This window comes from Galeopterus variegatus, unplaced genomic scaffold (assembly GCF_000696425.1).
Source record: "Galeopterus variegatus unplaced genomic scaffold, G_variegatus-3.0.2 Scaffold1438, whole genome shotgun sequence".
In the NCBI taxonomy this organism is placed as follows: Eukaryota; Metazoa; Chordata; class Mammalia; order Dermoptera; family Cynocephalidae; genus Galeopterus; species Galeopterus variegatus.
In genome coordinates, this window is record NW_007727549.1 from 133887 (window position 1) to 160402 (window position 26516).

The following is a 26516-nucleotide window of genomic DNA, read 5'->3' on the forward strand; positions in this document are numbered from 1 at the left end:
CCCCCCCCCCCCCCCCCCCCCCCCCCGCGCCCGCCAACCCCCAGTGGAGCTGGCGGCGGGACTGTAGGGCGCCCGGAGCGCGGGTTAATCATTAACCCTCGGCTCACCGGGTCCCCTAGCTGCCCCGAGCTGCGCTCCGCCCCGGCTTCCCAGGTAACGGGTGAGGATACCCATCTCGCCATTCCCCCCGCCCCCTTCTTATCTCCCCTGCCACCTGTCGGCCTGGCGGGAGCCCCCGGCACAGCCTCGCGCCCTCTGCAGACCCGCGTGCCGGTGCCGGAGTCAGACTCGGGCGGCCCGCGTCCAGGAGCGCGGGTGGGGCGCCCTGGACTCACCCGGCGACCCCGCCCCCCAGGGCCGTCCTCCTGGCACCATGCCGGGCCTGTACTGCCCCTCCAGCTGGACGCCGCTGCCCCTCACGGACTCCTGGGTCCGGGCCTGCGCCAACGGACCCTGCCTGAGCCTGCGGGCCCGGCTCACCTACCACAACCCGCAGCCGCAGCCGGTGGACGGTGAGGGCCGAGCGGGGGCGCGGGCTGGTGGGGAGCGGGTGCCGGGCGGAGTCCGACGCCGCCTCCTGCCCGCCCTTCCCCCTAGGCGTGTTCGTGTACCCGCTGGCTGAGGCAGAGGTGGTATCCGGCTTCGAGGCCGAGGCGGCCGGACGGCGAGTCTCCTTCCAGCTGCAGAGCCGGCGCCGCTCGCAGGCCGCCTGCTGCCGCGCGCTGGGCCCCGGGTTGGGGACCTCAACCCCCCGCCGCTGCGCGCAGGGTGAGTCCAGCACGCCCGCACCCCGCGCTTCTCAAAACCAGCGGCTGCTCAGGTGCCTGCACTCGCCCCGCGGCCCGCCCCTCCCCCTTCTTCCTCGAGGCACTGAGTTTTTCATTCATTGATTCTCCCTTTATTCAACAGTCGAGGACTTGTGCACCTGGTTTGCGCCAGGTGCTGGGTATTGGCCCAAGGCCTGGCCTGAGAATCGCAACCAGGGAGACAGACACAGCAGGCAACACAAGCCTTGCTGGGCACCATCCGCCCTTACTGCCCAAGCGATTACAGTCTTTCCAGGGTGCTGCAGGGAGCACCTCCCCAGTTGGCCCCCCTACAGCCCCTCACCATTTAGGTTACACACCTCCTCAGCCAGTCCCCATGTGAATGGGCTCTCTCCTAGATCAAGTGCAAACTCCTCTGCCTAGCAGCCAAGGCCCTCACTCTCAACCCATTCCATTCTTCCACCACCCTCACCCCACCCGCCAACCCCCACCTCCTCACACACACCAAGTATGGCAAGCACTGACCACACTGACAGGTCCTTTTACACCTCCCTGCTCGATCTTCCCTTCTCCTAATAAGCAAATTTGTGCTTGTCCTTTAAGATCCACTCAAATGTCACTCCTTGGGAAACCCTCCCTGTCTCCTCCACATAAAATTAATTGCACTCTTCCCTTGCTCCCCAGCCTATTGTGCACCTCATTACAGCTCTTACTAGAGGGAGTAATTGTCTCGGGCCTGCATGTTTGTCTCCCCCTCTGGAGCATTAACTCCTGAGCTTAGGACTGGGTTTTGATCGTCTCCAAGTCCCAGCATCTCACACAGAACGTGGCACAAAGGGGCCCAATGAGTACTGGGGTAGGGGATGGAAGCCCAGCCCTGTGCTAGATTCTGTGGCTTGCACTTCATTCTTTCATTTATTCATTCATACATTAATTTGATTCCTACCCATGGGATTTACCACCTGGGTAAGAAGAAGGACAGACTCCAGTGGCGCTGAGGGTTGGCAGAAGCCGAGCAGGTGGTTAGAGGCCAGAGCTCTAGGCTGAGGCCCCAGGAATGTTCCAGAATGAGGTAGAGCCAGCATCTGACTAAGGGAAGGATAGGATTTGGTTAAGCGGAGAGTAGGGGCAATGGTATAAACAACTGTTGGTAAGTAGGTTATATTGGATAATGGTAATAATATACCTCATGTTTATAGTGATTTGGTTTACAGTCACCAGTATCACCTCATTTGAATCCTGAGAGGTGTGTAACGCAAGTGTGTTTCCACTTCCCCCCTTTATAGGTGAAGAAAATAATAGCAAGAGCCACTTACATGTTAGGTGCTTTGCATACATTCTCATTTATTCCTCATCAAAATCTTTGAGATATAGTTATTATGATCCCCATTTTGTGGATAAGGAAAGTGAAGCTCCCCAGAACAAGAGAGTTACCAAAGGACACAACTGAGTCAGAGCTGAGACTCAAAACCTGATGCTGTGCTCTCTCCATTGTATCAGGCTGTCCCCAAGCCTCAGCTGGCTGACAATGGAAGTCCCTTTCTTCCTTACCTTCCTTCTTTCCTTTCCTTCCATCTTTTTCTTCCCTTCATTTATTCAGCAAGTATTTCTTGAAAAGATGAACAAATGATTATCGTGGGGAAGTGAGATAAAATAGGCTGTAAAGGTGGGCTGGAGCCAGACTGTGTAGGTGGTACACGCACCTGGCCATTACTCCTTTAGCATCAGTGGTGACTTCCACAGCTCCACCAGTCCCCAAATAAACCTACAATCTAAATAAAACAGTGTGCTTGGTATGCAAATACACCTTTATGTTCTCTAGCCTGCTTCCAAGCAGACTGCTGCCCCGAAGCTCCTCCTGGGTAGAAAATTCTGGAGCCACCCTAATGGGTGGTGGGGAGGCCTTGAAGGTTTATGAGCAGGGGTTTTTGTGAGCAGAGTGGGTCCCAAGTGGGTCCCAAGCGACGGGGAGATGTCTATCCATGAGAGGGTCCTTTAGAATGTGCAAGGGTTGAATGGGAAAGGACAGGCGGGGAAGAAAGTCAGATGGGTATGGGTTCCCTAGGACCTCGGGAGTAAACATGTCCTTCTCCTCAGCCCTCCATGAGGAGTGATGTCCCTGCTCCCTTTACTGATAACAGCTGGATCCTTCCACCATCAATCTGCCTCTCCTGCCATCATCATTCATCTCATGCCTCCATCCTGCATCACCAGTGTGTTAGCCCCCTGTCGCACCAGCCACTCATAGTCCCCCTTGCCCAGGCTCCCTGACTCAGTGCTTGCTCCCACCTTTATCATCCCCTATCTCCTCTGCTTCCAGCCACCTTTGACCCCTTTTCTCAATTATCATAGGTCATCTTGTCTTGGATCTGGCCCAGGCCTGGTCCACGCTGGTGCTGCCCACAGGCCTTATTGCTGCGGCTGGCACCATGACAGTGACCCTGCGCAGCAGCCGGGAGCTGCCCTCAAGGCCTGATGGGGTGCTGCGTGTGGCCCTGCCCACCGTGTTCACCCCGCTGGCCCTGCCTGGCCCACCAGGGCCCCCCAGGCCTCCGGGGCTCTGTGACGACAGGTTGGGCCTATGGTGATTCCCTTCGTCCCTCCCTCCGCTTCTGTGGGTCTAGTGCGGGTGAGGGGGCTTTGGCAGAGTGCCTGGGGGGATGGATAGGGTGAGGAAGGGCTGGGGCCATTCAGCCAGAGGGGCTAGGGGCCTTCATAGTGGCTCAGTGACCCTCCTCATGCTCCCTTCCAGCCCCACAAGCTGCTTCGGGGTGGGCAGCCCTCAGGAGGAAGGCCTGGCCTGGGAGGAGCTGGCTGCCCCTCAGGACGTGTTTTCAGGCCCTGCCCGCTGTCCTGCCCCATATACCTTCTCCTTCGAGATGCTGGTGACTGGGCCATGCCTGCTGGCAGGTGCGTGCATCTGGCCTGGCCTGACCTCTTTTCAGATGCCCACCCTCCCAGTATAGCTGGCTGGGAAATAATTCAAGGCTCAGAGATGGGAGGAACATAGCACAAAAGGAAGACAAGGACCTAAGCCTTAATAACCTCCAGGATAATGCTGGGAGCCCACCCTGGCCACTTCTACCCAACACCCCAGCCCTAGTTTTATCAATGTAATTTATTCATATCCCACCCCACCCACCAATGGGAAGAGAGATACAATGGGATGAGTCCAAGTGATGAGGTGGATTTTTCTTGTTGGAGAGGCGGGGGGAATATGCTAAATTAGCAATTGGTTGATGTATAACTCTTTGAACAGCCAGGAACAGAGCTGGGAATCTGCTCCCCAAACCATGAAAGCAGTCAAATCCTTCCTTGTTCATCTGACCCTGAAGATTAGACTCTGAGAGCTGAGCTGAATCAGCCATGATCCCTGCCCACAGCCACTGTCTTCTGGGAAGGTGATGTTTGTGCTCTTAGTACTGGCTTGGGGTGAAGTGACCATCACCTGTCCCTGCCTTTATGTCCCTCAGGCCTGGAGAGCCCCTCTCATGCCCTACGGGCAGATGCCCCTCCTCATGCCAGCTCTGCAGCCACCATCTGTGTCACACTGGCAGAGGGCCATCACTGTGACCGGGCCTTGGAGATCCTGCTGCACCCCAGTGGTGAGAGATGGGGACACAGTGGGCCAGCTCTGACCTACTTCAGAACGACCCAGGCAGCATTTTTCAAGTATAGTTTTCTGGGCCCCAAGCCATATAGACTGAGTCATCTGTGAGGGTGGGCCCCAAGATGCAGGACCCTCCCACAACAATGGGACTGGGCAGTTGGGCTCCAGAGGCAGGCACTTACTTCCCTGACACAGTTGTGTCCCCTCCTCTCAGAGCCCCATCAGCCACACCTGATGCTGGAGGCCGGCAGCCTGAGCTCAGCAGAATATGAGGCCCAGGTGAGGGCCCGCCGAGATTTCCAGAGACTGCAGCGAAGGGACAGTGATGGGGACCGACAGGTATGGCTGCATGGGGTCCTGGTCTGGCTCCTGGCTTCATTGCTGGCTGCATTTATGCATAAGGAGCAGGCAAACAGGCTCACATGGGGATGGGAGGGGGACCTCTTTTCTTGGCAAGACCTCAATAGTTGCCACCCACCATCATGAAGTACAGATGAGTATTGTCAGAGGAGGGAGCCCTCTTGTGAGTCTCTCTGGTATGTGTCTCAGAGGATGGAGGCTAGTTCTGAGGTAGGCAGAGGACAGCCACCTGCCCCTGCTTTTATTCAAATTACTACAAAAAGGTATCCGCTCTGGGTGGATCAGATAGAAAAAGGCCCCAGGGCTGGGTCCCACTGCCCACCCTGGTCAGAGTTGCACTAAGTCTGGCCCCAGTTGATTTGGAGCTCCCTTGCTCAGATGTGGTTCCTGCAGCGACGCTTTCACAAGGACATCCTGCTGAACCCCGTGCTGGTGCTGAGCTTCTGCCCAGACCTTAGTTCCAAGCCCGGCCACCTGGCTACAGCTACTCGGGAGCTCATCTTCCTGTTGGATGGCAGCAGTGCAGCACACAAGGCCTGTGGGGGCACAGTGTGGGCATGCCTGCAGGGAGTGAGCGGGTGTGAGGTGGACTGGGGGTAGCCTCTCCAAGCCAGGAGTTGCCTTGTTGCTTAAAACACCATTTTCCAAAGAGAAACCAGGCAGCAACCCCTTGGGGAATCCCTTAGACAGCAGCCCTGCCCCAAACCCAAACACACATGCACACTCTCATGGCCTCTCTTTCTCCTACTCACACATACATATGTCTCTCCCAGATTCCAAGAGTCTCTTCATACACAGAGTCACAGACTCAAGTTCTACATACACCTGCAGAGTCCCATGCACAAACATCTCTCACACACACTCAGAATCTTCTGCACACTCCCAGGGTCTTACTTGGACAGAGACTTTCTCACACATGCAGGGCCTCTCCCAGATTACCTCATGCAGCAACCCCAATTTTAACTATGGCCTGGAGAAGGCAAGCAATCTGGCATCCCTTGCTCCCTACCAGTGCCCGTGGTGCCTGCCTCACGCTGCCCTCCCTGGCCCTCCCTAGGATGCGATTGTTTTGGCTGTGAAGTCTCTACCACTCCAGACGCTCATTAACCTGGCCATGTTTGGGACGTCAGTGCAGCCACTCTTCCCTGAGAGCCGGCCTTGTAGTGATGTGAGTGTGGTCCAGCTATGTGGGGGCCTCATGGAGATGTTGCAGCCCAGTGTGGCCCAGACTGTGCCTTCTCTCCCCAGGACACTATGCAGCTGCTCTGTGAGAGCATTGAGACCCTGAAGGCTGCAAGTGATCCCCCAGATGTGCTGGCTGCACTTGACTGGGCCATAGGGCAGCCCCAGCACAGAGCCTACCCTCGTCAGCTGTTTCTGCTCACTGCTGCCTCACCCATGGCCGCCACTACTCACCAAACCCTGGAGCTCATGAGGTGGCACAGGGGGGCAGCCAGGTATGGAGCATGCAGAGCCAGGTGCCTAAGACTGACCCCTCCCAAGGGGCTCTCGAAGGTCACAGCTGCTTCCTTTCCCTTGTCAGGTGCTTCTCCTTTGGGCTGGGGCCTGCCTGCCACCAGCTGCTCCAGGGTCTGTCTGCCCTCAGCAGGGGCCAGGCCTACTTCCTGAGGCCAGGAGAGAGGCTGCAGCCCATGGTGAGCTTGAGCCTGGGCCCTGTTCCCTACTGCTGGAAATCCTCCCAAGTTACACATTGAGTCTGAAACAGAACTCAGTCAGGCCACAGGGTCTCCTGGCACCCTCACCAGGACTTCTCCTCACTACAATCTCCCCTCTGCCTGAGACACCAATCAGGGGAAGAGATATTGGTGCTGCTGTGGAGTAATGTGGAAGTCCAAAGGTGTGGGGACACAGGCTCTGACCACCCCCCAAATCTTATTCTCAGTTTTGTTCTGGAACTGAGCCTCACCCTAGCCATCTTGCCTCAACCACGTGGTAAAGTTCAGGCCAGGAGACAGACCAAGCTCTGAGGACTGAGTGCTCAGTCCGCCTGCTTCCTTCTACACCCATTCCTTCTCCCAACCCTAGCCTGACCCTGCTCCCCATTAGCCCAGGGACTGGACAGATGGCATCAGGGGAAGGGTGGCCCTCCTCCTCTGTTTGGCTGTGTGACACTTCTCTCCCCCATGTCATCCTCTGGCCACTCCCCACAGCTGCTGCAGGCTCTGCGAAAGGCACTGGAGCCTGCTTTGAGTGACATTTCTGTGGACTGGTTTGTGCCTGATGCCATGGAGGCACTGCTGACCCCCCGGGAGATCCCAGCACTCTACCCTGGGGACCAGCTGCTCGGTTACTGCTCACTCTTCAGGGTGGATGGCTTCCGGCCCCACACACCAGGGGTAGGTCTGGGCTGGAGTGAGGCATGTGGGCCTGGGATGGCTGAAGTCCCTGCAGCTCTTCTAAACCCTTCTTCCATTCCCTGTGCTTCTCTCTGCCAAGCTCCCCTACTAGACCCTAGGGCTTCACAGAAGCCACACTGGGCCCCCCAGGTGACTGCATCCTGCCCCCTCATGGAGTCTTCCCCTGAACTGTCCTGTAAAGTGTTTCCCTTGGTTTTTTACCAAAGGTCACTAAAGCACATGGCCACAGAGAACAGCTCTAGCATTTGCTGTAAGACTTTTGTCAAACTGTTGCCCATTACTTCACATGGTGCCCTATAGAAAGCACCATCTGACACATTTTTGTAACACTTAGTGACACATGAACACAAGGCAGGTGCAGTCTCGAACCCCAGCTCTGCCACTTATTAGCCATTTGATTTGAGCAAGTCACTTAACCTCTCCAAGTCCATTTCCTCATATGTAAATGATGTTTTTCAGAGTTTGTTGTAATTAGAGGTTGTAATGTGAGTGCTCTTGGCAGAATACTTGACACGCAGTATGAGTTGCAGAAATGGTAGCATTTTTTTTTTTTACAAAAAGCTCTATCTCTTGGGGCCGGCCTGGTGGCGCACTGGATAGTGCGCCGCTTGGGAAGCGCGGCAGCGCTCCGCCCGAGGGTTCGGATCCCACATACAGACCGGTTCCCGCTCACTGGCTGAGCGAGGCGCGGGAGCGACACCGAGGGTTGCGATTCCGTTGCCGGTCCCCGGTCCGGTACAGGGGCAACACTGAGGGTTGCGATCCGTTGCCGGACACGGAAAAAGACAAAAGACAAAAAAAAAAAAGCTCTATCTCTCTAGAAGAACTAAGCATGCTTCCTCCTTTTTGATCATGAAACCTATATAATAGAATGTTTGTCTCTTTGACTGGCTGCCAGGAAGTTCAGGGCCAAACCTAAAGCTTACCTCCATGCAGCTTTAATATCCCTTATAGTTAACACATTTCCTTTCTCCTTCATTAGAAGTGTTTTTTTGTTTCTGGCTTATTAGCTTTATTGCTTCTTCCTGTGAACCATCTTAAAATCCTGCTTGAAGAGAGGCAGTGTATAACCACAATCAATTTTCTTTCCAATGATATTCTCTCTAGGGCCAAGAGCCTGGCTGGCAGAGCTTGGGTGGGTCTATGTTCCCATCCCCAGAGGAGGCCCCATCTGCCGCCAGCCCTGGCACTGAGCCCACTGGCACCTCAGAGCCACTGGGAACAGGCACTGTGTCAGCGGAGCTGTCCAGCGCATGGGCTGCAGGGGACTCAGAGCAGAGTGAGTGCTTGGGTATATGTGTGGCCGTGTTGGAGGAGTGGATAATGGGAGGGGTCAGGGCTGGGGTCCATTCTTCTGCCTCCCAGCAGGTGCTGATGCTCTAACAGACCCAGTCACTGACGCTGGACCCAACCCCTCCTCAGACACAGCCATATGGCACCGCATCTTCCAGTCCTCATACATCCGGGAGCAGTATGTGCTCACCCACTGCTCTGCCAGCCCTGAGCCAGGCCCAGGTTCCACAGGCAGCAGCGAGTCCCCAGGTTCCCAGGGCCCTGGTTCCCCCGAGGGTAGCGCTCTCTTGGATCCCCCTTCTCAGCAGGGCTGCCGCGGCCTGGCCTGGGGAGAACCTGCAGGGTGTCGCTCCTGCCCCCTCCCCGTACACCCACCAGCTCCATTCAAGGTGAGATTCAGCCCACAATCAGCCACCATGTATCCAGCAAACATTTAACCCCTGCTGTGTGCCAGCCATTGTGCAGTGTTTACTATTAAGTCTAGCTAGAGAGATAAATGGGTAAATCTATAATGATGAGTACTGGGACATGGTATTATGGGGGCTCAGAGTCAGGGCAACTAACTGTCTGAGGGGATCAGGAAAGTAAGAGCCATGTCTGGAAGAGTTAGTAGAAGTTGGCCAGGCAAAGAGGGAAAAGACATATGCCAAAATATAGAAACAAACAATCTTAAGTGGGAAATAAGGAATGTAGTGAGATGACACTGGGAAGGAGCTCAGGGCCAGAGGTCCTTGTAGGCTATAAGGAGCTTGGCCTTCCTCCCAGGGGTGGTAAGCAGCCACCCAAGGCTCCAGACAAGGGGTATGTAGCCCACTGTGTGTGTATGTATGTATGAAGGCCAGAGCTCTGCATTCCTTGACCAGCAGCCCTCACATCTTACATGCAGGCGGGTACCTTGAGTGCTGAGGTGCTGGGCCGGCGGCGCAGAGCAGCTCTGGCTGGCCGAAGCCTCTCGTCCCCACCTGGCCAGGCAAACTCAGTCCCCAACCAACCCCGACACCCTTCTCTGGGTGCAGCACCAGATGGGCCACACCCTGAGCCAGGCCAACAGTTGGGACAGGGCCTTGATGACTCAGGTAAGGATTGGATGGGGAGCTGGGCTCCCTGACACCAAGGAGGCCTTGGGGATGTGGAGCCCAGGGCACCACACTGTCCATGCACCTACCATCTCCTCTCCCCAGGACACCTGCTCTCCCCAGCTCCCATGGACTGGGACATGTTGATGGAACCACCCTTCTTGTTCACGGCTGTGCCCTCCAATCAGGAGTCAGCCCCTCCAGTAGTGCCACTGCCTCCACAGGCTCCACGATGCCATGTGGTGATCCGGGCCCTGTGTGGAGAGCAGCCTATGTGCTGGGAGGTGGGCATTGGGCTGGAGACATTGTGGGGGTCTGGGGATGGCTCACAGCTTCTGTCACCCCCTGTAAGAGAAGCTGCTTGGGACCAAGCACTCCACCGGCTGACAGCAGCCTCCGTGGTTCGAGACAATGAGCAGCTGGCTCTTCGAGAAGGGCCTGAGACCACAGCTGACCAGGGTGAGTTGCTAAGTGGGCCCTAACTGGGCATGGGGCAGAAAGTGGCAGAAGTATAGGTCTTGTGTTTGATCACTCTATACCTCGCCTTGTTCACAAAGAATTTAAGGTGGCTCACCACACTGACAAGATAAAAAGTTAAGCAGAGCAATAAGAAAAAGTGAAAATAAAAGAAAGCTAAGAATGAGGTTATATTAAAGATGCATGCCATGAGGTTATATACTCTTGCAAGGATTGGGCCCCAAACTGACAAGCTTCCTAACAGCCAGCACAGAGAAATATGATCTTGTAATGATTCACAGTGCCCATGACACAAAAACAAATCTCTGTCTTTCAGGAAAAGACTATTAAAATTAAATAAAGTTAAAATTGCAGTTCCTCAGTTTCACTAGCTACACTTGAATTGCTCAAGTGTGACTAGTGGCTATCATTTTGGATTATGCAGACAGAACATTTTCATCCTTGCAGAAAGTTCTATGGGGTGGAGGAAAAGGTGCCACAGTCAATTCTTCCTCTGGGTGGTGTCCAGAGTGTTGAATTTCTGGGTGACCATGGGGCCCTTGTCCTGCTATGGGTTGAGGGTTCAGCCTGACCACTTCTTGTCAAAGTTGGGGAGTCTGAGCTGGTTCTAGGCTTGAGAAGGCATTCCACTGTGTTCAAAAGTGGACAGAGGCAGAAGCTGTGGGAACATTGAGATTTTTTTCTATGAATCCCTCTGTAGTGGGGAGGTGGTAGGAGGTCAGCATGCTGCTCCTTGGTTTCACAGGCCATGCTCGGAAATGCTGGCTTCGAGCCCTTCAGACAAGCAAGGTCAGCTCTGCCCCATCCCGTTTCACTTGCCCCATAGCTGTGGATGCTACTACTAGGGAGGTCCTGCCTGGGGCCCTGCAGGTGCAGAGCTCAGGTAGGGGCCCTCCCTTGGTGACCTCTCAGGTGCAGTTCTCACCTCACTGACCACTTTCCTGGATGAACCTGACTCCTGTCCCCTGTGTCCCTACAGAACCAGCTGAGCCCCCAGGAACCCCTTCTGCCTCTCAGGGCCATCTAGGTGCAACTCCTCTGCCCACAGTTGTACACACTAAAGGTAACATCCAAGTGTGGGGAAAAGGTAGGGAGCAACTGAGCTTAGAGACCACCTGTTAGCACTGATTTGCCCCACTGTAGGACTTCAGGGAGGCTCTCCGTCAGGAGCCTGGGACCTTGACCAAAACGACAACTCCAAGTCTGCTTTGGGGAACCCCAAAACCCCCACTGGAGGTCATCACCACCTGCCCCCCCAGCCTCCCTCTAGGCTCAGCGTGAGCCGCCATCACAGACACTGCAGCCCCGACCCTGGCCATGCCAGAGAAGGCAGCAATGAAAGCAACCACGACTACCTGCCTTTGGTGAGGACTCGGGAGGTGGAGGGTGGCATCACCAGGGCCGGGCCGCTGTCTCAGCTCACTTCTCCCCCCACCTCCTCTCTCCTCAGGTGCGGCTACAGGAGGCACCAGGCTCCTTCCGCCTGGACATGCCCTTCTGTGCCGCGGTGTGCATCCCACAGGAGCGCCTGTGCCGTGCCTCACCTTTCGCAGCGCACCGGGCCAGCCTCAGCCCCACCTCGGCCTCATCTCCCTGGGCACTCCTGGGCCCTGGTGTTGGCCAGGGCGACAGTGCCACAGCCTCCTGCAGCCCATCCCCCAGCTTGGGCTCCGAGGGTCCAGGCCAAGTGGACAGTGGGCGGGGCTCAGACACTGAGACCTCAGAGGGGGCAGAAGGGCTAAGTGGAGCCGACCTGCGGGGCCGGACCTGGGCCACAGCCGTGGCGCTCGCGTGGCTGGAGCACCGCTGCGCCTCCACCTTCGGTGAGTGGGAACTGACAGCAGCCAAAGCTGATGGCTGGCTACGGGCCCAGCACCTGCCTGATGGCCTTGACCTGGCCGCCCTCAAGGCTGCAGCTAGGGGGCTCTTCCTACTGCTGCGCCACTGGGACCAGAACTTGCAGTTACACCTACTCTGCTACAGCCCAGCAAATGTGTGAGGGCTGCCAGCTGCTCCGGCTGGTGTTCCTCAACACACTCAAATCACTGCCACCCAGAGCCAGTCTCTTGGTGCTGGGAAGGGGTAGGCAGGTGTCGGCCTGTCCCCCACTGCTTCTCCCTCCCTCCCCAGAATCCTCTTGCCCCCACAAGTGCCTGCCTGTGCTCTCTCCTGCTTCTCCCACCCCATGAACCCTCCCCTCCCTGCTGAGTGGCTCTTACTACCCCTCGCCCCTTCCCCTCTGTGCTCTGAGCTCCGTGCTGCACAGTGGAAAGGGAGAGAGCCACAGTCCCCAAATCCTATGCAATAAAGTGCCTCTTAGGACTGCCTGAGTGAATTCTTTATCTGCCCCATACATGCCCCTTACAGCTTGGTCCAGGCACCAGCTGCCTCAACCTCTGAGTAGGCTGCACAGAGGTGGACTTGGCAAGGTTTATTCAAAAGGGCACAGAATCCATGCCACCCAGGGTCCTACAAGTGGACTGGAGGGAAAGGGGTGGATTTCAGTGGGCTTTCTTGCTGTGCTGGTTGCTCTTGGGGAAAGGCTGCGGACCCAGCCAGAGCTGCAGCAGGATGACGGCATGGCACAAGTGCAGGGCAGCAGAGCTGCAGGATGTGGAAGGGTATGTATTCCAGGAAAGCTCAATGAGCCCCAACACCAGCAACCTGGAGATGAGAAATAGGCTCCAGTTTTGGTCCAGTTTCAAGGCCTGCAGCCCTTTAGCTCCTCATGCCCTAGACACACACCCCAAACCCCTCCATGGCCACAGACTGGGATAAAGAGCTCCCTAGTCCCACCCACTCCCCCAGGTTGTCCCAGCCAGTACCTGAGCAGGTGTGTGAGCCAGCGTGCAGGTGTGGCCCACAGGAGGTAGGGCAGTGTATGGAAATACCAGACATAGAACTGGTAGTGGAGGGAGCGGCTGAAGCAGATGCCAATGAAGTTGGAAGTGAAGAGGGTAGAAACGATCTGTATGCAGTGGTCAAGGCCAAGGGCAGGAGAAGGGGCAGAAGTTTGGGGTGGGTGAGTTGTCCCAAAAGAGAAGGGCAAAAGGTTTGGGGTCAGATAGAGCCCCCTGGCTCTGCTATTCCTAGATGTAGGCCTTTGGGCAAGTTTCTTAACCTCTCTGGACCTGTTCCTCAATCTAATATGGAGACTAACACATAGGGCCATAAGGCCTGTAGTTTGAATCCCTCACTTACTAGCTGTGTGATTGATGTTGGTAAGTTATTTAACCCTTAAAGCTTTAATTTTATCATCTGTAAAATGACAATAAGAGTATCTCCCGGGCCGGCCCGTGGCTCACTCGGGAGGGTGCGGTGCTGATAACACCAAGGCCACGGGTTCGGATCCCATATAGGGATGGCCGGTTCGCTCACTGGCTGAGCGTGGTGCTGACAACACCAAGTCAAGGGTTAAGATCCCCTTACCGGTCATCTTTTTTAAAAAAAAAAAGAGTATCTCCCCTATCTCAGGGTTACTTGTGAACTTTAAATGTAAGAATGTATGTAAATATTTTAGGACAGTACTAGGCACAGAGTGAGCACTCATAATGGTATCTCAATATTTAGAATTAAGAACAAAATGTTTCAATACGTAATGTGCTCAGTACAGTGTTTGGTGCAAAAGAGGAGCTCTATGAATGGGCTCCCTTTCACTCCCCCCATGTCACTAACTATATGCGGCTAACTGACCAGAGCCCTGTCTGCACCTGGAGAGAGCAAGACTTATGTTCCCACGATTTAAAGGATATGATTGGGTGTGAGGGGCTGGGGTGGAACCTTCCTTTTGGAGGGATCCTTCAGCAGCGACAGGATACTTTCCCCTGTCCTGGGGAAAAGCCATTCAGACATTTATCAAGCCCCCATCATGGGCCAAACTCTAGATTCAGCCCAAAGAACTTAACATCTTTCTCAAGCAGCCCCTAAGGCCTAGGCCCTTCACTCCTTCCCCCAACTCTTGCCCCCCGCTTCTCACCTGTGCCACCTGCAGAGGGCAAACAGGAAGAGCAGGGTGAGGTGGGCGGCCAACAGGGCCAGGTGGAAAACACGATTCAGGAAGAGGGCCTCGGGGAGGAAGCGCCAGTTCACTGTCCAGCGGAAAAGAAACTGGCGGCCAAGGTCAAAGGAGCGGGACAGGTAGCCAACAGGGTTCTCCATCAGGAAGGGCAGCCCCAGCACCACCTGAGGATGAGTGTCATGTCAGCAGAGCTGCTGAGGCTCGCTCCCAGCCTTCATGCTAATCACTGAGGGGAGTGGGAAAAACGTCTCAGAGGTTCCCTAATTTCCACCAGTAATAGCAGGAAAGCCACCCCTCGCCCCCACCCCTGGCCACAGCCTGGGGCCAAAGAAGATGTGGAGGCAGGTATAATGCTCTAAGGTTTGGGTTCACCAAATCATAAATGGGCAGAGCTAGAAAGGCTCCCAAAGACCATCTAGTTCAATACCCTTATTTTACACCTAAGGAAACTAAAGCTCAGAGACAGTGGCTGCCCAGCTCAGAATCAACTCCAAAACACTGTTTCTTGGCTTTAAAGAAGTCTCAGGGATGGAAGGAGGCCAGACAAGTGGCCTACCCTTCATTAGAAAGGGGAAGGGTGAGGTATGGGGTACCTGAAGGACAGCACAGATGCCCAGCTTGGGGAGAGCCCCACGGAAGCCAAACTGCGTCAGGAGAAGGAAGAGTAAACCAGGGGCGAAGAGCAGCACATTCATCTTCACAGAGACTGCCAGGCTGGGGTGGGCAGGGGAGCGGAAGGGTGGAGATCAGTTCCAGAGCCATGCACCCCACCCAAAGATGTATCCCTCACCACTACAGCAACTCCTCCCCAACATGCCAAGCTCCAGGATGGGGCCCACACTCAGAACTGCTGGAGGATGGGTAAGGTGGTCTGGGAGGAGGCTGGAGGGAGGGGACAGACACCTAGTCTCTATGCCCAGAATAAGGGAGCATATGTTGAGTATTTAGAATGTGCAAGGACCAGCTCCAACAGTGGATGCTGTCTGGAGGGAAGAAAGGATGGGAAGAGGGCATGTGTGTGGGAGAAGACTTTCTATAGCTTTCTACAGATTCTGGACTTGCCTCGTGGGGCCCTCAGTGACCTACACTGTCTGGCCACTCCCTTACTCCCTCTGCTGCAGAAAACTGGGGAGAAAGAGAGAAATGCAGAAAGTGAGAGCGGGGCCCAGAAGGGAAGGGTGTTAACCTGAAACAGCAGCAGCCCCAGCCCCAGCGCTGGGCCAGCAGGAGGTTGATACTGAGGAAGAGCAGAGCCATGGCCACTGGGTCATTGAAGAGTCGCAGCACAAAGATGGAGTGCACACGGTAAGAGGCACAGCACATGAAGAAAAAGACGAAGGGAGGTACCTGAGTGGTGGGCACAGTGGGGAACAAGGTCAGCTCATCAAGCCATCCCCACTCCTCAGCCCTCCCGGGTTGGAGCCCTCTGGTCCTGGTAGCATGGACTCACCTTGCAGGTCTGGTGGTAGATCAAGAAAACGAGCAGCAAGGTGGCCAGGTAGAGCACAGCAAAGATGTTCTGGGCCATGAAGATGTCAGTGCCCCGGCCAGTGGCATAGTATAGCCCCATAAAGATGTACACAAAGCCAGCTGGGTACCTGAAAGATGAGAGGGAATGTGAGCCTGCATCAGGCCACTCAGCCTGGTATTCTGTAAGCCCTTCACATCCTCCCTGAACCTTCTATCCCCACTCACACAAGAGGTCCAGTGTCACCCTGCAGTTGGGTATAGTCATAGGTGCCATTGATGACACCCTCCACTTGGGCCATGTAGGCCTTCCAGTCGATCTCTGTGTCTGGAAAAGGACAAGATGATCTGGTTACTTCTGAGTCCAGAACTTGTCTGTCCCTTGCCACCCCCATGCCTCCGTACCATCAAAGAAGAGTTCCAGCTTATTCCCAGTGCTTCCATCACCACCTCTTACCTAACTGCCCATCTGACATTCTCTGGATGAACCCAGGCATCTCAAACTCAACATGTCTATAATTGAACTCATGATCTTTCCTCTCACTCCAAATCTGCTTCCCTTCCTGGTTTCTATAGAATGGCACCATCAACCTCCTAGCTGCCCAGGTCACAGACCTGGGTAACATCTTTTTTTTTTTTTTTTTTCTTTTTTCGTGACCGGCAACGGATCGCAACCCTCAGTGTCGCACCCGCACCGGACTGGGACCGGCCACGGGATCGCAACCCTCAGTGTTGCTCGCAACCCTCGGTGTTGCTCCCGCCCCTCACTCAGCCAGTGAGCGGGAACCGGTCTGTATGTGGGATCCGAACCCTCGGTGGGAGCGCCACCGCGCTTCCCAAGCGGCACACTATAGCAGTGCGCCACCGGGCCGGCCCCTGGGTAACATCTTTGATACTTCCTTTTCTCTCATCTCCATCCCTCAGTCAAGAAGTCCTGCCTACTCTTCATCCCAAATATCTGTACTATCTCATTCTTCTTTAGTAATATATATTCAAATTTGGGCCTACATTTGCAACAACATAGATGGACCTTGAGAGAATATTAAGTGAAACAAGTCAGGCACAGAAAGAGAAATACCACATGTTCTCACTTATTGGTGGGAGATAAAAATAAATAAATAAATAAATACACACACACACACAAAATGGGGGGGAGAAGAAGACATAACAATTACAATTCCTTGAAGTTGACACGACAAACATACAGAAAGGACATTGTTAGGTGGGAGGGGGGAGAGGGAGGAGGGAGGGAGGTTTCGGTAATGGGCCACAATAATCAACCACAGTTTATATCGACAAAATAAAATCTAAAAAAAAAAAAAAGATTAAAAAAAAAATTGGGGCCTAATATAATTAGGCCCAATCTAATTTCAATGATACAACAGCCTCCTAATTAGGCTCCCAACTTGTACTTTCACCCCACTACAACATATTTTCCACCCTGCACCAGAGAGCTCTTCCTAAAATACAAATCATATCTGGTCTCCCTGCTTAAAATCCTTCAATAATTCCCCAAGGCTCTTAAGATAAAGACCAAACTGTATTATTCCCATTTTTTAAAGAGAAACCTAAGAGTTAATTAGGTTAAGTGACTAGCTTAATATCAATAATCAGTAGAGATGGGACTGGAACTCACAGGTTCCCAAGTTCTTAACCACCGTGCTTTCTCCTTAACAAGGCTTTCAAATACCTTCACTGTCTGGTCTCCACTTCTGCAATTTTATCTCTCACTCCTACCCTCATTTGATTTCTACATTCCAGCTCTAAAAGAATCTTTCAGTTCCTCAAAAGAACCAGGCTCTCTCTTTTTTATTTTTATTATTTTTTTTAAAGATGACCAGTAAGGGGATCTCAACCCTTGGCTTGGTGTTGTCAGCACCACACTCAGCCAGTGAGCAAACCGGCCATCCCTATATAGGATCCGAACCCGTGGCCTTGGTGTTATCAGCACCGCACTCTACCCAGTGAGCCATGGGCCGGCCTCAGGCTCTCTTTTTTGATTGGAGGTTTTTGATAGAGGATCCTTTCTTCCTAGAACACTCTCTCCCCGCCCCTTGTCCATCTTTCCTCAACTGTCTAGTTCCCACCTTTCGGGGGGACCTCTAAGAAGCCTCCCCTGACTCTTCAGGTCTGCCTTAAGTGCCCTCCTATGTCCTTCATAGCATCCTGTCTTATCACTATCATGATAAATATGATGCACTGTAATTGCCTGCTAACTTATCTTTGTCCAGACCCACATACCCAAGTCGGAAATGCGTCTCTGGCACCTAGCATAATGTTTGGCATGTAATAAACACTCAATAAGTATTCGTTGAGTTAATGATCTTTAGCAAGAAAGCCAGGTGCCTTAAGCCCGGCGTTTAGATTCAGCCTGGAAAGAAGACTCCAATAATGCCTCAAGTGGTCAGAAAATGCCATCGTTGAGAAGGGACTTTCAAGATCTCAGAATTGAAAAGATGAGAAAACCGAGATCCGGGAGGGAAAGTGACGTGTCCAAAGCTACGGAGACAAGCAACAGCAGTAGTACGTTAATTCTGGCCTAGGTTTTCTGACTTCCAGGACGGTTTGCTTTCTTAGCCTGGCAGGATACATTTTCAGGGCAGAAAGGCAAACTCTAGGGTCGCTCCCTCCATCACGCGGTCGGGATCACAATTGGGTTTTCTGTCGAGCAGGCTTGGGGCTCGGGTAAGGGATATGGGTCTGCAAATGATGAATGAGTACACGTGCATTCTGGTTTTGAGTTCCAGGTCTGAGCCCCAGTTTAGGTCGGGGGTTCAGGTAGCCCTCCCTCCCCTCCCCTCCCCGTCGGCGCACTCACATGCCACCCTGTGAATGACCCAGAAGGTGATGCCCACCTCCGCCAGGCAGAGGCAGGCGGCCACTAGCAGAGTGTAGCGCGGCTCCTGCAGCAGGAGGCGCCGCTCTTGCCAGGTGCGCTGCAGCCACTGCCCGCAGAGTCCCGCTGCCTGGGCTGCGGCACTGGTCCGGCCGCGTTTCCGCGGCCCAGCCGCCATTTTGCCGGTGCGCCTTTCGTATGTGTCCACACCCCGGAAACCCGACCCTTCGACACTTAGGTTCCGCTCCTGCGCCAGGCGTCCCACTGTATTAAGCGCTGACCGGAATAGCCAGAGTTTATTTTTTCCACTTCTGTCTCCTCTGATGCACTACACGCTCCGTACGACAAGGAACAAACTTACTCCTCAGTATATATCAGACCCTGGGCACACGAGCGCTAATGCAGAATGAACATTTGCCCAGAAAAACAACGTTCCCTACCTTTCCCCCCACCCTCCCAAGCCTAGCATCCCGCTACGCCTGCCTTGGGAATATCTTGTCTCTTCTGGAGCGCAAAGCTCATATCCACGCACCTCCAGCCTCCTCTCAGAGACTTCCGGGTACTAAAAACGACTTGAGAAGAGATGGATGTTTCATTAACTTTCAGAGTTCTTAATGGAAAGAGCTGTTCAAACTGGAAAAATGAGAGAACACCCGAGTGAGTCTGACACCATACGTGTGGCTCTCGGAAAGTGAGTGGGCGCTAGAGCCGGAGGATTCAGGAGCTGGACCTTGTAGATTTCCTAGTCGGAGGATTCTTCGAAGTGCACTTGGCAGAGAACGGAAGTTCCACGTGTTTGTGTTGGGCAACGGCAGGTGGTGGGCGGAGACACAAGGCCGCGCCTCCTGCATCCCACCCTCCGGATTGGCTACATAGGCTGCGGCTCTGACCACCCTGCTGCTGAGAGCATGGCTTCTCCCGGGGTTCCAGCGTCCTCGCCGGAGTTACCGGAGCGGAACTGCGGGTACCGAGAGGTCCAGTACTGGGACCGGCGCTACCGAGGCGCGGCCGACTCTGCCCCCTACGAGTGGTTCGGCAATTTCTCCTCCTTCCGTGCCCTCCTAGAGCCGGAACTGCGGCCCGAGGACCGTATCCTCGTGCTAGGTAGGTAGTCCTGGCGCTACCCTGCCCAAGTGCAGCTGGCTGGACCCGCCCCGCACCGGCCTCGCCCAGTCTGCTTTCCTCTAGTCTGTTTATCCCTCTCAAAAGTACGCTCCAGTTGGGAGCCGGGATCCAATGCCTTGAGAATCCCGGCTGTATTTAGCTAGGACAAACAGGAGTAAGAGATTGTCAGTCTGGGGGCCCTCCGGAGAAAGACAGTCCCTCGGGGTCTGAGCGTGGGGGTGACCCAGGACCCTGTTCCAGACCCTGGAAAGGCAGCCTTGGGCACTGGAGAGCTCAGAGGACCGAGTTTACGTCCCAGCGCTAATTGACTATATAACTTAGTACAAGTCATGAGCCCATTCTGAACTTTAAGGCACATGTAGGCTCGTCGAGCACAATGCCTACGCTTTTCTTTTTGCGGCGATGGGCACCTGGTGCCTCAGAGAAAGAGTCACCTGGAGTGAGTTACTATCTCATCACTCTCAGAGCCCTAACTGAAATTTGGTCCTATGCCCGGTGCGAAGTGAGGGTGAGAACAGCGCCCTCTGAGGTAGGAGGGAAGATTGCAGCCAAGATTGTGATTCCCCCAAAGGGAAGTGCTGGGACGCAAGGTGGGGCTCAGAGATTCCAACTGCCCCCTCGGGGTTCTCTCCCACTGTCAGCCTTGAAGGCTCTAGTGAAGTTTGAATGAGCAACGGGTTTCCTTCCAATTACAGTTTTTGTTTTGCTTTTTGTAAAAGCCTTTGTATGTTTAAGTGAAATATTTAATACATATAAAAGACATTTATGTACAGAATATATGTAAGGTATAAATAACAGATCTAATACGTTTGCTTACTACTCCAATTAGTTTAAGAAATAGAACATTACTAGGACTAGAAAGGAAGTATAACCTAGTGGTTAAGAGCTTGGACTCTGGAGACAGCTAATTATGTTGATCTTGGCTCAGCTTATATTAGCTGTGTAACCCAACAAAATACTTACTTCGATTTTCTCAGCCTTTAAAAAGTACTTACTTACCAGATTTTAAAATGATTGAATGAGTATGAAAGATACCTAGAACAATGCCTGGCAAAATTAAAAGCTCCATATATATTCAAGGTTTTCTGTGTGGTCCTCCCCAAACCCCTTCCCCCCAGAGGTAAACACTTTCTAGAATTTTGTGATTTTAAACCATTGCATTTATTTATAGATTTACCATAGATCTGTGTTTTTCAAGCTTTAGCACGCATCCGAATCATGTAGAAAGCTGGAACCCACCCTGAGATTCTAATTCCAGGCATGGTCTAAGGTGGGTCCCACGAATCTGTATTTTCTACAGGCCCCACAGCTGATTCTCAAGCTGGTGATTGGCAGAGTAACATTGCCTTAAAATCTGCTTGGCTGGGAGGTATCCTTTTCTGGATAAGAAGAGTGAAAAGTCTAAAAATCAAAAGGGAAAACTTTCCAGACAAAATCCGCAATACCTAAGAACAGGACCCACAACTTGGAAAGTACTCTGTTACATTCCACCTCAACAAACACAGGTTGAACACCTGGTAGGCACCGGGGAATGTGTTGAGCCCTTTCTAACTTATTTAATGCTTATGACAACCTCTACAGGTGAGTTATAAGAGACTTACTCTAGGTTAAGGATGTGTAAACTTTTTCTGAAAATGTCCAGATAGTAAATATTTTAGGCATTGCAGGCTAAACAGTTTCTGTCACAACTACTCAGTCCTGCTGTTGTAGTGGAAAAGCAGCTATAGGCAAGACATACAAAATGACAATAGCTGTGTTTCAGTGAAACTTTGTTTACAAAAACAGGTGGCAAACTGGATTTAACAACCCCTACTGTAGGTCCGTGTCTTAGGTTGGGTTCCCCAAAAGCAAATCCTGAGATAAGGATTCATGTCCCTGTCATTTGTAAAGAAAGTGCTCCCAGGAGAAGTTGGTAAGAGATGGGGGAAGAGAGAAGGGGAAGAGGCAAAACAAAATTGTGATCTTAGGGAAAGTTTCCCTGGGGGTAGTTTCAGCCTGAAGACTTATAGATGCAAACTGATGGAAGCAAACACACACCAAAACCTAGGGACATACAAAAGATTAGTAAAAGTATTCCAAGGGTACAAGCTAATTTTTACATCTGAATTTAAAAAAAGAAGAAAAAAAGGACTGCAAGGGGATCTGGTCAGAGCACTGACAGTGTCCACTACCATCATGCAGTCAGTAAGTAAGTGATGAAATAAGGGTGCCTTCAGCCTCCAGAGCTTCAGCTTCTCGTGCTGCACCACACAGATGGGTGTAGAGAGGCTTCTAGAACTCTGTTGAAACTGGTAAAATGACTTTATTGTGAATTATAGCCTAATGGTCATACTGATATAGCTAAAGATGGATTTAAGATGAATAGGCCTCTTGAAAACCAGGAGGCAGTTGAGCATAGTGATTTAAGAGCTCTAGCTCTGGGGCGAGACAGACCTGGGTCCAAATTCTGGCTCTGTCACTGACTGTGTGACCTTGCGAAAATTCCTTACTCACTTTCCTCAGTTTTCCTATCTAGAAAATGGTAATGATAATATTAGTATCTTCTATATGGTTCTTCTGTGAAAATAAACAGATAAGTCTTACAAAATGCTTAGCATAGTACCTCATGTTCAATGACTGTTAGCTATCATTATTATTGAAAATGGGTGTCAGAAGCACTTTATCCAGGACTGTTCAGAGAACAGAGTACCCTTCATAAGGACTTGTGTGTCTGGTCCCTATGGCTAAAATATCTTCATAGCAGGTGAATGCATATGGATGGCTGTCCCAGCTTTGCTGTCATATTCTCTGATTATCAATCCTTGCTTGACTCCATGCTCTCTAGAAATCTTCTGATCATAATTTGGCTTCCAGTTTAGGTTTCTTATGGAGAGGAAAGGGACTGACCAGAGGATTCAACTGTGTAGTCCCCATGATGGCTATTTTTCCTGTTATAAATTAGCAAATTGGCATTCTGGCTTACATCTCAATCTCTTCATGTTGAGTTAGAATCCACATAGCTCTGGGCCCCCATGTGACACGTTCTCGGATTTGGATCAGTTCTCCAGGGCTCTGCTTCCCTAAGGCCCTACCTTGGAAGGCAGTGGCCTTCCCAAGCCCCATCTTAGCTGCTGGCCCCAAATCACTGAGGCAACAGAATCAGAAATCACTGCTTTGTGAGCATGACTGGTCCTGTGGTCAGATTTTGTTCTCCCTTCATCTTTGGTAAAGTTTTGGTAAAGTTCTCTTGGAGGATGACATCCTGTACTAGGTGAACAAAGGAAGGAAATTTGGGTTTGTCCACATTTAGACAGAACTCTGCAGGCATATGAGGTCAGGTGTGGGGTGACAAAGGGATTGTGGGTCAGAGAACCCAGTGGGATTTCAGCCTAGAACTGAGTCAGGTTCTCCTATTCAGCTATCCTTACCTGCACTCCCCTCCCCCCCCATCTCATGTACTGCACCTACCAGAACTTGTGTGACTCCAACTTGTAGAAGCATGTGTTGAGTTTTCCCAGGCAAGACCACACTCTCTCTCAGCCCCAGGGCCTGAAGAGGAAGACAGGAGGGGGCAGCTGAGGACCGGTCCTCAGCTGCTTCTGGGTACCCTGTTCAGGTGCCAAGCCCTGCAAGATTAGGGCTATCGCAATTGCTGCTGATCCTGTGATCCTCTTAGGCAGACAAATGGGGATTACAGACGACCTAATCCTTAGAGCTGGGATCCCCATGTGGGGCTGCCAAGAGCTGTCATCCAGCCCAGTTCTCAGGCTGAGACTGGCCAAAGGGGGCCTGAAAGAGGCCACTGGATCGTCTAAAGAAGTCATGACCATTGGGCTGTAGATCCACGTCCATTCCTCTAACCTTCACCCCTTCTCTAATTTGGTCCTGCCCTCTTTGGGACTCCTTTCCAGGCACTTCCCACCAAAGAATGGGAAAGTTTTCAAGACTCTTTTTCAAGACTCTGCATGGTTATCAGCTCCCCTGAAACTTGGCCCTCCCATGTGCTCTCACAGCCTGTCTCTGTTGAAACACTATCACATTATATGGTAATTTCCTGACTACACATTTGTTCATCCCACCAGAGCATGAGCTTTTTGAAGGCAGGAACTCTTATTTACCAGCAGAGCCCAGTATGTAGTGCTCAACACATACATTAAAAATTACAAGGGATCAAAGGCCAAGGATTCAGATTCCAATACTGGCCAGCCGCCCCAAAAATAAGGAGTTACGAGGCATCAGCTCCACTGTGTCCCCACCTAGTTTCCCCTTCAACTGTTAATTCCTCATTGGAAAACAAAGTAGGATAATAACCCCTAACATGAAGCCTTCCCAGGGTTGGTATTTTTCAAGGTTCTCTATGGGGTTAGGGATTATGATAATACTAGTATATAATAATATTATCCTAATAATATGGTGGTCCTAATAATGTCAATATTATCCCTATCCTGAGTGAGGAAACTGAGGCTCTAAGAGTTGATTTGCTATGGCTGTGTGACTAGGGATATCAGAATTCAGATCTTTGAACTCCCAAGTTCAGAGCTCCTTCAGCTACTCTCCAGCTGTTTCAGTTCTTAAATTTAATGGGTCACATTCTGCATGTAGACTAGATATTGTTATCCTTATTTTTCTGAAAAGGAAATTCAAGTTTCTAGTATTTAAACAACTTGCCCTAGTCCACACAGCTGGGAATGATAGAGCCGGGGTTTGTGCCCAGGTCTGTGTGATTCCAAGGTTCATACTCTTTCTGCACTACTGTCTCTTCTCAGTACTGAAGGGGTTGGGCTGAGAGAAATGGGGCCAAGAGTGGATGGATAATCATTGAGAGGTGAGAACCAAAGCTAATCTAGCTCTTTTGCCACCCATTCCTTCCCACCCCAGGTTGCGGGAACAGTGCCCTGAGCTACGATCTGTTCCTCGGAGGCTTCCCTGATGTGACCAGTGTGGACTACTCATCAGTAGTGGTGGCTGCCATGCAGGCTTGCTATGCCCACGTGCCCAAGCTGCGCTGGGAGACCATGGATGTGCGGGCACTGGGCTTCCCCAGTGGCTCCTTTGATGTGGTGCTTGAGAAGGGCACATTGGATGCCCTGCTGGCTGGGGAACAGGATCCCTGGACCGTGTCCTCTGAAGGTGTCCACACTGTGGACCAGGTGCTGAGTGAGGTGAGGGAGCATCAAGACAAGAAGGCAGATCAAGAGGTGGAGATGAGGGGTTGAGGTTTCAGGAGATTGGAAGAAGACAGAAGAAAGCATGTTTTGGAGCAGGTGGTGGGTCAACCTCAGGGGTGTGGTTTTCTGAAGGAAAGGAAGGGTTAAGCTGGGTCAAGATTAGAGAGGGCTGGAGTGGCTAGGTTCACAAATGCTGATGTTTGGCTACTAGGTTACCATGGAGATGAAGGAGCAGCAGCCAGGTTCTAGACAGGCCACACAGACTGGGAAGGTGAGCAGCTGATAGGAAAGCAGTGCCTCTCCCACCTAACATTACTCCCATGCTCCTACCCCCATGGAATGGCCAGGGGCAGAGAAGGTGGCTCACTATTTGCCATGGAAAGCCTGAACTACCGGATGTAGGGTAGTACCTGAGGTTTGACTGGGAGATCATCTGGAGAAGTACTGACCTGTGAGAACCTGAAAGTGCACTCTTCACCGGTGGCTTCTTTGTTTGCCTTGCAGGTGAGCCGGGTGCTGGTCCCTGGGGGCCGGTTCATCTCAATGACCTCTGCTGCCCCCCACTTTCGGACAAAACACTATGCCCAAGCCCATTATGGCTGGTCTCTGAAGCATGCAACCTATGGCAGCGGTTTCCACTTCCATCTCTACGTCATGCACAAAGGTGGAAAGCTCAGTGTGGCCCAGCTGGCCCTGGGGGCCCAGATCTTCTCACCCCCCAGGCCTCCCACCTCACCCTGCTTCCTTCAGGACTCAGATCATGAAGACTTCCTTAGTGCCATTCAGCTGTGAGACCAGAGGCATGGTCCTCCAGCCCTCCCTGCCATTCTTCACTGGGCTCCTCAGGTAGTTTGAATTCCCAACTCAGGTCTTGGGATTGGGTCCAAGGTGCTCACATCCCAGAGGCTTCATGTCTAACAGCCCAGGTCCAGCTAGATCTCAGATCCCAGGTTTCTGGCTTCCTTCTTAGATTCCTTAGAAGTCTCCTAGGTTCTCCAACCTCCTCCCCCACCATACCGAACCACCAGTGATTCATCCCCTGGGGTAAAGGTCAGCACAACCCCTCTGTACACCAGCCAGCCTCAGAGACCTCCATCCAACCTGGATTTATTCACAAGAGGCTGCAGGCTTTGAATCTAGATTGCTTTATATTTCTGACCCCAGCTCCAGTCCAACACTGATGACGTGTCCTGCTTGGGCTGTACATGTACCCAAGGAGTCCACATCGTAATGTTTCCAGACCAGGTTGGCATGCCTGTATTCATTTGGCAACCCTCCCTCACCAGCAACATGAACTAAGATTCCCAAGTACCTGCCCCCCTCCCATTTTGGCCTGGCTCCTGAGCAGACTGAAGCAGTGGCCACACACACACAGGGAGGTCTGTGTTTATTCACACACTCCTGGTACAGTGAGGATGAAGGAACATTTACAAAGGACACCCCTGGGTTGAGAACATCTCCAGGGCCACAGAAGTCATCCAAAGGTGCACAGCAGTCCCCATTTGGATTCCCAGGGGCAAGACTTGGGTCCAAGGTAAAATCAGATCTGGCCCTTGGAAGGTGATACCTTGGAAGGGAGGGGGTCTGCCAGAGAGCTTCCTGGGGTCAGGCCTGGGCAGACTGGCCATGTGGTTGGTTACCATGTTGGGGACTTGTCCCACCCCAGTCTCAACACCCATCTTGTCTGCCAGGCGCAGAAGAGCGTGACCGAGACTGAGGGGGGAGCAGGAAACATGAGCAGAGCCAGTAAACAAAGAGTCGGATATAAAAATACAAATGTGCTGAGGAAGTCCCTTAGAAAGAGGCTGAGGCTGGGGACACGCCAGACAGGGGTGAGGGTGAGGGATGGCCCGGAGGGCTGGGCTCAGGAGGGCGGGAAGCTCATGCAAATACGCAGCCAAACATCCCTGGCTGCGCGCGCTGTCCGACGCCGCCAGCCGCCGGGTCTTCAGACCAGACTGG

At 52.6% G+C, this 26516-nt stretch overlaps 3 protein-coding genes across 9 annotated transcripts in view; 2 read left to right on the forward strand and 1 right to left on the reverse strand.

Moving 5' to 3' along the window:
* The first annotated feature begins 373 nt into the window (after positions 1 to 373).
* On the forward strand, positions 374 to 12284 carry VWA5B2 (von Willebrand factor A domain containing 5B2). Its single transcript, XM_008576997.1, has 19 exons — positions 374 to 512; positions 598 to 768; positions 3120 to 3339; positions 3520 to 3677; positions 4241 to 4372; positions 4592 to 4716; positions 5116 to 5271; positions 5795 to 5905; positions 5986 to 6194; positions 6281 to 6392; positions 6909 to 7094; positions 8223 to 8394; positions 8484 to 8797; positions 9295 to 9484; positions 9590 to 9943; positions 10707 to 10844; positions 10941 to 11024; positions 11105 to 11325; positions 11412 to 12284. The coding sequence occupies exons 1-19, from the start codon at positions 374 to 376 to the stop codon at positions 11958 to 11960; spliced, it is 3741 nt and encodes a 1246-aa protein (XP_008575219.1). The 3' UTR covers positions 11961 to 12284.
* Positions 12285 to 18956, reverse strand: ALG3 (ALG3, alpha-1,3- mannosyltransferase). Of its 5 annotated transcripts, none has more exons than XM_008577000.1 (9): positions 18815 to 18956; positions 15675 to 15774; positions 15430 to 15577; positions 15166 to 15326; positions 14573 to 14693; positions 13938 to 14143; positions 13714 to 13790; positions 12787 to 12931; positions 12285 to 12625 (listed from the first exon to the last, which is right to left on the reverse strand). In XM_008577000.1, the coding sequence occupies exons 2-9, from the start codon at positions 15746 to 15748 to the stop codon at positions 12463 to 12465; spliced, it is 1095 nt and encodes a 364-aa protein (XP_008575222.1). In that variant the 5' UTR covers positions 15749 to 15774; positions 18815 to 18956; the 3' UTR covers positions 12285 to 12462. The 5 variants fall into 5 exon arrangements, with proteins under 5 accessions (XP_008575222.1, XP_008575220.1, XP_008575224.1 ...); XM_008576998.1 differs by lacking the exon at positions 18815 to 18956 and adding an exon at positions 18265 to 18484; XM_008577002.1 differs by lacking the exon at positions 18815 to 18956 and adding an exon at positions 18302 to 18466.
* A 217-nt stretch (positions 18957 to 19173) lies between these two features.
* The window catches only part of ECE2 (endothelin converting enzyme 2), a 31553-nt gene continuing 24210 nt past the window's right edge, over positions 19174 to 26516 (forward strand). Inside the window, exons 1-3 of one of the 3 annotated variants that reach the window (XM_008577006.1) lie at positions 19174 to 19386; positions 24265 to 24548; positions 25059 to 26339. In XM_008577006.1, the coding sequence (XP_008575228.1) occupies positions 19191 to 19386; positions 24265 to 24548; positions 25059 to 25346 (768 nt within the window). In that variant the 5' untranslated portion in view covers positions 19174 to 19190 and the 3' untranslated portion in view covers positions 25347 to 26339. Of the gene's footprint in view, positions 19387 to 24264; positions 24549 to 25058; positions 26340 to 26516 lie in introns of those variants that run through there. The other 2 variants (XR_550794.1, XM_008577007.1) reach the window with 2 other exon arrangements.

Bases quoted from the DNA above. Each gene is read 5' to 3' on its own strand.
- VWA5B2 (XM_008576997.1), top strand. From the start codon at position 374: ATGCCGGGCCTGTACTGCCCCTCCAGCTGGACGCCGCTGCCCCTCACG. The intron at 5,906-5,985 runs GTGAGTGTGGTC...TTCTCTCCCCAG, and splicing joins AGAGCCGGCCTTGTAGTGAT to GACACTATGCAGCTGCTCTG. The intron at 8,395-8,483 runs GTGAGTGCTTGG...GCCTCCCAGCAG, and splicing joins TGCAGGGGACTCAGAGCAGA to GTGCTGATGCTCTAACAGAC.
- ALG3 (XM_008576998.1), bottom strand. From the start codon at position 18,460: ATGGCGGCTGGGCCGCGGAAACGCGGCCGGACCAGTGCCGCAGCCCAG. The intron at 15,775-18,264 runs GTGAGTGCGCCG...GTCCTTTTCCAG, and splicing joins GGTCATTCACAGGGTGGCAT to ACACAGAGATCGACTGGAAG. The intron at 15,327-15,429 runs GTGAGTCCATGC...CCCACCACTCAG, and splicing joins TCTACCACCAGACCTGCAAG to GTACCTCCCTTCGTCTTTTT.